This window comes from Berghia stephanieae, chromosome 4 (assembly GCF_034508935.2).
Source record: "Berghia stephanieae isolate SIO BIC M18660-M18661 chromosome 4, UCSD_Bste_1.3, whole genome shotgun sequence".
NCBI lineage: Eukaryota > Metazoa > Mollusca > Gastropoda > Nudibranchia > Aeolidiidae > Berghia > Berghia stephanieae.
In genome coordinates, this window is record NC_088363.1 from 77377996 (window position 1) to 77388321 (window position 10326).

Here is a 10326-nt window from a genome sequence, read left to right on the forward strand (position 1 = left end):
TGTTTTATTCTAATATATATATATATATATATATATATATATATATATATATATATATATATATATATATATATATATATATATAACAACAAAATGCCCCTCGACTTTGGTTGATCTTGCATATAATCTATATATATATATATATATATATATATATATATATATATATATATATATATATATATATATATATATATATATAATATATATATATATAAGCGAAATCAAATGTAATATAATATTAAACCCTTAAAAAGCTGGTATTCGATCAAAATGTACATTCAACAGAAATACAAAATTCAATGCTACTTCTATTTATCCAAGCCTGTTTAGGCAATATTTATATTATTATCTTTATAAGCAAACAGGACGAAAAGCGATGTACGTAAATGAAAATTAAGTGGTTACGGGTGGCTTTTGTACCTGTAGACGTATGACATTGGTCAAAATAATAAAAATACGTGACAAAAAATTGTATCCTTCACCTCACTGACTTTTCTTTGTTTTTTAGTCCGAAATAAGACACTTCAAATTTTAAATTATCCTTTCAACCTATTATTGTAGGTACTCCAAACCAGCCACTATCGGGTAAAATTGTGATGAAAACCGGGAAAATTCATCACTTTCACACTGCTACTCTCAAATAATGTGTAAAATGTATGCATTACACTTGGTGTCATTGTAAAGATCATCCTTTTTTCTTTATGATAGGGAAAAAAGAAAATGGTTTTGTTCAATAAGTAATCTTAATAGATTTGAATAAAAATGTGTAGATAACGGTTGGTCGGAATGCTCGCGGTCAGTTTTTATGACCTCATCTTTTTCAACTGGATGTCTTGCGAGGGCCGTTTATGAGATCGGGAAATGAATGGTGTTATTTGAAGCAGAATTGAATTCTCTTTCGTTTGGTATATAATTTTATATTGTATAAAATCATATTCCTCTCTAAAAATCGATTTTTTTGAAGTTTTTGACGAAAAAAATGCCGAAATATGAGAACATTGAAACGAAACTTACATGAAATGAAAAAGTATTCAATTTTCTATTCATGGTAAAAATTCGAAACTATTTTATGGAACAGCGTCCGCAAGCTGGCTATTTAAAAAGAACGACCATGCCCGGCGAAGTCATTCAAACGAAGGAGCCGAGTTGACGTTAGTCGACTCGCGACTAGTTGTAAACAAGGTGTGATTGATTGATTGATTTCATTCAGGAATGGATTCAAAGCTCATTATAGGTAAGTTATATGTTTGAAATCTACTTTCTGATCATTGAAAATATTGCTTTTTTATATTAGTTTTTTTTGGTCAAAATCGTAAACGCAGTGTCTTTTAAAATTCTTTCACTTGCGGTATTCCCTCGTATCCAGCAACTGGGAACTTTGTGGCACTTTGTATTTTTTTATGTTATATTTTCCCCTAAACAAATACCAGTAAGACTTTAATCAGTTATCTAATTTTATATGACACAAATCTAAATTTTATTTTAATAAATAATACAGCTGTATTTTGTCATCTTAATACACTAGACTTTTGTGGCGATGAAATCTTGATTTCAAAATGGCGGACACTCAATTCAGGTTTCGGACGAGTCCATTGCGGACAACTTATCGAGATTCACATTAGTTTTGTTTTAGTTCGAATGCGTTCTAAGGTTATTGGTTAAGACATTATCATTAATTATTATTATTATAGAGGCGTATGTGACTTTACAGCAATAGTAAGCTTTTTTTAAAAAAAATTATGTTATGAAACTTTGCTTTGGATGGGCTCAGACCCCTGTCAATAATTTGGATGTGGACTGATCTGTTTATAAAGTTATATGACTATTGTGATCCTTCAATATAATTTCAGTAGATCAAATATTAATTGTGCGCTACCAGACTGCCTGGTACTTATTATTACTAGCTATTACCATGGCAAATGACTTTTTTTTTTCATATTCATGTTGTAATTATTGCCATTTCATCAGATTCAGATTATTGTTTGGTATTTTTTATTTATTGGGGATAATAATACCGTGTATCTATTTCAATGTTTGTGTAAGGAAGATTTTGGTTTTAATGATAAAATTAGTAATTTTCATTTTGATATATTTCCTCAGATGATGTTGTTTACCAAGGGTTAAAAAATACCTTTTTGGTATCTGGGAGAGGTAGACGACCAGATTTGCCACCAATAAAAGTGAACCAGAAGTTACTTGTACAGCTTTATTTTTTGAAGCAGGAATCGGAGAACTGCTCATCAAAAAAATCTTGGAAGGAGGTGACTATATTTTTATTTCGTCATTTATATGTAATCACGTTTTTTTCAGAGAAGTTTCCCAAAGCTATCATGTGATCATCCATTGTCAAGAAGTGAGCAAAGTCAAGACAGTTGTTCTCTGACTGCTTTTTTTTTTTTTTTTTTTTTGCTGGCTAAGACTAAGATGTTTTGTTACAGGAAGAAATCGGTGAGGATCATATGAAGGGGTATTGGTGCATTTCAGTGCCTAGTGGGATTCACTGTACATATGAGTAAGCATTGCTAACGAGAAAGGTACAGAGTTAGGTAACAATTGACAATGTAAAATTGTGTTGTATTGCCATTGTCTCATCTTTTCAAATAATTTGATTTCAGATTGAAGACTGTCTTCTACGGATATCCCCAGACCTTGCATCACACAGATCACGGATAAGGCATGCAGTGGAGCGTGCTTACCAGAGATTCTGCATGCAACGGCATGATCTGTCGTTCCTGGAATGTGGGGTTGACTTCGACTTTATTTCGGATAAGTTGTCGAGTTTTGGCATCACCCGTGCTTCATTGCCCTTTCCGCCTGCATCTTCACTGGATTTGAAACACATCGATAACGGATTAGTTATTGATATTGAACTTTCCAGGAGGGATATGGGATTAAGTTCAAACACAACGGCTCAATGGGTTTGTCATTTATCTGGACTGAGCATCAATTCTAAACTTTTTTGTGTCCTAAAAAAAAACATTCAAAGAGTATGAACGACTCAGGAGCAACAAGACCAAACATCCTGAAAGGCTTCAGCAATTTCTGCTATCAAAATTTTCCCTTTCTTCGTCTCCACAACCACCCTCACATCTACAGCCTTCATCATTGCCATTACAAGAGCACCCTACGCCTCGCCCACCCACCCCACTACGATCTAGTCCAACTCCAACTACTCCAAAGCTGAAAGATGACCAGTTACATTTGATTCAGTCTTTGAATGAAAAACTTCTAATTGTTGAATCTGCACTACGTGATATTCAATCGGAGAAATTTTCTCTACTGGAGGAGGTAAAAGGACTGAAAGAGAAACTTAGTTCAGCTGAGGATAAAGCTTTAGTTACTGTGTCTAAATTAGAAGAAAAGTTTGAAGCTGAATTAAAGAAAAAAGATTTAAAGTTAAAAGAAATTAAAACTGGGCATGACAAAATTTGTAAAGATTATTGCTCAACTATATCTGTTTTACACAGTGATTTAAATAAGAAAGATTTGTCCTTACAGAAAATGAAGTCAAAAAATAAATACCTTACAGATGAGTTACAGAAAGAGATCATCAGATATGAAAATTTAGAAGCTAATCCATTTGAAATTAAAATTAAAAATTCTAAAAATAATGAATATTCTGATGATGTCAGGAAAGCTGTCATCGCCTTAGTTTGTGAGACAGGTGTCTCAGCTAAAAATGTAAAAAAAGTAATTGATATTGTATCAAGCAATATTTTTCATTATGTATTTTCTGAAAATTTACCTTGTGCTCAAACAGTTTTAAACATGTGTGATGAGGCTTTTGTCCTTTCAAATATGCAAACTGTTGAAAATGTTTTAAAATCTGAAAATGCTACGTTTCATTTTGATGGTACATCAAGAGATCAGAAAAAGATAGTGGGACATCAGTTCACTTTAGATAGTGGGGAAACCTTTTATCTGGGGTTTTTGCCTGTTGCCACTGAAAATTCTGACACTCTTTTGGATATTGCTAATTTAGTTGATTGCTATAAAGATGTGTACTCCATTTCTCCTGATATTATTTTAAGAGAAATTCTTTCTAAAATTACTAGTGTCATGTCTGATAGGGCTGCGCCCAATATTCTTTTTGGTCATAAATTTACAGATAAACTAAACGCTGAGCTTGGAGATTCCCTTCAGATCAGTTTTTTGCATTGTAATGCACATTTTCTATTAGGAATTAGTTCTGCCTTTGAAAAGACATTGTCAGTTTTTGAACGAAAGTTGATCACTCAGGACGATGAGTATTTAGGAAGGGACAAAGATGGGGCCTTTTCATTTTTTAGCAAAGATTCAGAGTCTGCGACAAATAGAATAATTCGATGTACTTGTAATTTGTTGGGTCCCAGGGGTGACCAGAAAAATGGATGTCGTCCACAGTGGATTACTTTTTGTTCTGATCTCACAATGTTGTTCCCATTCCTAGTTTTAAGTCCAACAGGTTTAATTACTTTTTTGAAGCTGCTGTTTCTATTTTATTCCACCATGACAATTTATTGAATTTTTTCACTTCTGGTATTTTACATGATAACCCAAATTTATTGATTAAGAAGGTTACTCATGACCTTCAAGATTTAAGGTTAATGTCATTGGTTTGTTGTATTGCCCTATTTTGTTTAAAAGTCACTTCGCCTTATTGGTTTCTTGTCAAGAGTAATACAGTGAAGTATACTGATTTTTTTATGTATGTTCAAATGATGCATGACTGTTTTAAGAAATGGGCTGATGATCCTCTGAATTACTTGATATTTCTTTTACATCTGTTTTTGGTGATGCTCTCCCTTTTTCCAAATCCCCTGCATTTGATATGGTATATAGTCAAATTGACAAATTTAATAATGTTGTAATGATTGATTTGTTAAAAATATTATGCAAAGATGTTTCTTCTGTTACTGAGAGACAGTTGAAAGATTTTTTAAATGATGGTTATTATGCTCATGTCAGTGATGAAATGAAAAGAACATTGAGCCATTGTCCTCTTACAAATTTGGTTGGTGAGAGTGCATTTGGTGATTTCGATTATGACATTAGTAAAAGGAGAAATGCATCACTCCATAATCGGTCCACCATTCATGCTGTCAAACGCAATAAAACAATATCGTTTTTATCTAAAAAGTCTGTTGAAGAGCAAGGGCTCATGTTCAAAGTAGCTAGAAAGCATGGGAAGAAAATGCGAAATGAGAGTAAGATGTTAAAAGATAAAGTAGATAATGATATAAGATTGAAATTTGTAGAGAATCAACAGAAGAAGATTGATAAGCAGATAAAGGGTATGGAGAATATTTCCAAGGTTGAACGAGATGTTGAATTACACGGTGGGCCCTGTCGAACAGATAAAGATGTAATTGATTTATTTGACAGGCTTAGAGTTGAAAATTATTCAATGACAAAGATAAAAGATATATTGAAGAGTGAAATACGTTTTCATAAATGTATGTCGGGCGGAAGGAGCTTAAGATTTGGTGATGTTGATTTTATGTTGGATGCTTTAAAGTCTTTTTTAAAATCAAATTCTGTTTCTGGTGACATTGAGAACCCATCAAAGAAGCGAAGAGTTATATAGCCTGATTGAGTTTAATTTCTTTTTCAAGCATTAATGATGTAATGTGCATTTTTTTTTTTGGTGATTTCTCGGTTTCGGATTATTTTTCTCTCTCAATTTTCATAGCTTAGTCTGAAGCTGCTGAAGTTATCTAATTTATTTTACTAAGGAGATCATACTATTTCTGAATTGTACGTTATTCATGCTGTACGTATGAAGTGTTTTATTTGTATATCCTGACATTTTGCATATTTGTGAGTTTTTTTATTAAGTGAAATTTTTGTGATTTCATAATTTCAGTCTTGCTTCATGTTCTTTAATGACCAATGTGTGGCTTGCATACTTTGGCTATTTACATTTTGTCATTGTATGGATAATGAACTTTAATTTGATGTATCACATGAATATGTACATGTTTTTATTATTTTTTAATGAATTTTTAAAAATCGTTCAAATTGCTCTTTTTTACCTCCCTTGTCGTTTTATGTGAAATTGGCTTCGGAGCCATTTTCAAAACCTTTTAAAAGTAAAATAAAGTTCTTTAATATGCTTGGAAAAAAATAGGCGTGTTCCCTGTGTTGCTGTCTGTCTGTCTAGCAAGTTTTAGGTATGTGGTTTGGTTACTTTTCATTTTACAATAGCGCAAAGTTGACACGGAGCAAGTTGCGCGAAGGCGCATAATTTTCGAATCTTCAATATTGCGTAAATTCCTTAATAATTGAGTTAGAGGGCTCATTTTGGTATCAAACTTCTTAGAAAATTGAGTACTATGTGATGAAACATAGGCTTTTTGGTTTTTTCTTAACTCAAAATTTGGTTTGGTGTACCTAATTATTGGTAAGACGATTCACATGGTGAAAGGTTTAAATTCCTAAGCAAATTCTCTTTGTGACTGTATTTTTTAACTGCAAATGAGAAGGCGCATTATAATTTCAACTACTTCTCGCCCAAGACAAAAGTTATTCACCAAAGTAGACTTATAACAAATATTAACATAAATAAATAAAAAGATCAATTGAAAGGTCTATAATTTGATGATTCCAGCTTACCTTGAAAGACAATATATTTATGTTTGTTGTTTTTAAGGGTTTTACGGCACTTGCACCACATTATATTAAGGTCATATCAGCGCCAGTAAACAGGAAGAAAATGGGACAGTAAAGAGTTCTAGAATTACAATAAAGCACCCAAGAAAAGGTAAGACAAAGGACAATTGGTTCAAATAAGAAACAGGTGTAGAGTCCAAGAGCACACTATCAAAGTACTTAGTTTGAGATAACTAAAAGTCTCATCCAGACACAAGCACAGGTCCCCACTAAGAGGAGCACACTCAAATATTTTACAAATCGTATATAATATAAAGAAAACATAATACAATACATAACAGAGAGATGATTTACAAGGAAAAAAATATCATCTCCCAAAACTAACTATACATTTGACTGTTTCCCTCTCAGCTAGAGTATCCGGCCAGGGCCAGGACAAAACCAAGTAATCTCATTCCAAGACAAAGACAGAGAGTGAGTTGGAAGACAGATATAAGGGGATAGAAGACACAGTAAGTGCCTCCCTGCCCACTATGGGAGGCCAGGAACCCCAGCCAGGACAATATATTTAATTTCAGTGAGAGAATGGGTTTAAATCAACATATACTTATTTTCAGGTCTGATTATCTAAATTGTTATGGGTTCATTGTAGTAAATACTCTCAAACCAATGAAAAATATTGTTCATTACAAGAATGTTAAAACAAGCCCAAAACCAGACCTGCAAATATGAACATAATGATTTAATTCAATATAAAAACAAAGAGAAGACAAATTAAACATTGTCCCCAGATTGAATTCAAATTGAAGATAAATATAAGATAGTGATAATAATAATAATAATAATAATAATAGTAATAATAATAATAATAATAATAATAATAATAATAATAATAATAATAATAATAATAATAATAATAATAATAATAATAATAATAATAATAATAATAATATAGCGTCTGTCCCATACAATATAGGTGTAGACGCACAATATACATGGCATGCAGTATATATCATTTTAAAAAATTACTCTATTATATTATCAACAACATTTAAAAGATGAGAATGCGGAAGTATTTTTAAAATAAATATCAGGGTATATGTTATATGAGGTGACACTACAAAAATAATGTAATTAAACCTGTGGTATATTATGAAGATTGCTTATCCATTCTTTTTCAACTTTAATTATTTTTTTTTTAGATATGTAAAAAGAGGAGAAAGAGTTCAGTCTGTTTATGCCATGCAAAAATCAATATTGTTTTAACCATTAATACTGTTTATGTAAGTGAATATGAAAAATGATGATGCTTTAAGAGTATGTAAACCTTGAGTATAAACCATTTTTAATAAATGAGCATTTGATAAAAAAAATAGTAACCCACGTTCAAACCTCAGCAGGCTTGATATAACATTCACAATTAACGTTATGATAATTAAAGGGGAATAATAGTGTAATTTTTAGAATAAACTACTTCAACAACCGTCATAATAAAAATTATATAAAAACTTTAAAAAGTAGAAGGAGATGAGGAGGAGGAGGAGGAGGAGGAGGAGGAGGGGAGGTTGTTTCTTTGTTTTGTATTTTTGCGGTTTTAGGGCGCTTGCAACAATTGCTATTAGGTCATTTCAGAACCAGTACAAAGGAAAATGACAGACGAAGATATCTTAATTTTTTAAAAATTAAAGAAAATAACAAGACAAAGACGACTGTGGGAACAGAAGATTCCACCAGATAAGCCTATTTTGACATTAGCTCAAGGCCCCATAAAGGCACAAGCAAAGGATCTTGCTTTGGATACACTCAAATGTATGAAACCACAGTATATTCAAAAGGATGACATAACAAAGAGATGATTTACAAGGGAAAAAAATATTATCTCTCAAAAAGAATGTAGTCCATGTATATATTTGACTGTCTCACTCCCAGCTAAGGATCCCTGTCGAAACCAGAAAAAAAAAACGAACAATCTCAATCCACAACAATGACGAGAGAACAAAATGAAGAGTGGAAAATAGATATGGAGGATAGAGAAAAAAGTAACTTCTCTGCCATCTACGGGAGGTCAGAAGACCCCAATCAGTGAGGTGGAGGAGGAGGAGGAGGTAAAGGAGGTGGAGGAGAAGAATGAGCAACAACAAATAGCATACAATCGTGGCAGTGATGGTATTAGAATGCGTTTAAACAATTCAAAGGACGATGCATTGTTTATGTAATTGGTTTGATCAAAACTCAATACTTGTAAATATGACTTCATGAATTTACATTTAGTTTTCAATGTATCACTAATAACATAAATATTGAAAATAATTTAAAATGAAAAATATATTTTTGGAACAAAATAAATCAATTAATTTCGATGCCAGTGTCCCTCTTGGGTGACAAATGAGCGCTTGTGAGATGTTCACATATCAATATCTATATCTTCCTATAATGCAGGAATACGGCATCTAAAACTTTAAGATTCAATTGAAATACAAATAAAATTGAAAATAAATCTTTGATTTTAATCATGACAGTTCAGCATAAATGACATCACAAAGTCTTTACACGTGAGTTATGTCTTTAAAATCAACAAACACACAAACAAACAAACACACACACACACACACACACACCTATATATATATATATATATATATATATTATATATATATATATATATATATATATATATATTATATATATATATATATATATATATATATAATATATATATAAGTACCATTTAAAGAATAAATATATTAAATGGCAATGAATTATTTAATTTTAATTTACTGTATATTAAACTTTCATTAAATTATCACAAAAACATATAAACAAATATAAATTGATGAACCAAGTCTAATTGAGAATGTAATAAGCACTCATCTTACATTGTCTTTCTTTGTAATAAGTTGTTTGTAAGATGTCATAAATCTCTCTGTGAGTATAAATATATCATTTCTTATACCTTTATTTCTTGATAAATCCAGAATTAGAACTCATAAAAATCTGAAATATGTCATTTCGGGCAAAATGAATAAAGACTTTTTGCATAAATAAATTATCTGTGCAAATCAAAGAGTACCTATCAATATCATTTAACTCTCTCGCGTTCACATGGATGGAAAATCAAACAAATTTATTCAATTTTCAACAGTGAACTCGTGAGAGTTATAGGAAATGTATGGCAGTTCACCATCTACAACACTTTGGCTTCCAACTATAAGCCCAATTGCATACCCAATTGCACCACAAGAATTCAGGCGAGAAGAAACAACCTAAAAATTAGTCCACAACCTTAAACACCTCTTTAAAAATCATCACATAATATGAAATCCCATAATATCACAACTTAAATCCAAAAAACCCTTTTACCATTCAAAACTATAAAACTTCAATATTGGGGAAGCCTAGAGGGAATGTTGGACAAATATCATGCCCAAGAGAGGTGGCAATATCAAAGATCCAACGGAGCTAATGCCAAGCTACAGGAATGGCAATCAAAAACAGTGGGTCGTATCAAACCCACTACTGACAGAAGTGCAGCAAACATGCATCTGTGGAGAGTCGGCCGACTGTCACAACTGTCAGGGAATGCCAGAGACAGCAGAACACATAGTCCTGCACTGTCCTGTGACGAGATTGGCAGGAGGTTTTGAGGGTGTCCTTAGCTGCAGTGAAGAATTTAAAGAAAGGCTGGAGACTTCCTGGGTGGGGATGTAAATATAAGTTACTACTACTATCTAC

General features: G+C 32.0%; 1 protein-coding gene across 1 annotated transcript; it reads left to right on the forward strand.

The window, feature by feature from the left end:
* The first annotated feature begins 1126 nt into the window (after positions 1–1126).
* LOC144971293 (uncharacterized) lies at positions 1127–3150 on the forward strand. The gene is made up of 3 exons (XM_078911911.1): positions 1127–1237; positions 2104–2264; positions 2619–3150. Exons 1-3 carry the CDS (start codon positions 1216–1218, stop codon positions 2994–2996), a joined length of 561 nt encoding a protein of 186 aa, XP_078768037.1. The 5' UTR covers positions 1127–1215; the 3' UTR covers positions 2997–3150.
* The last annotated feature ends 7176 nt before the right edge of the window (positions 3151–10326 follow it).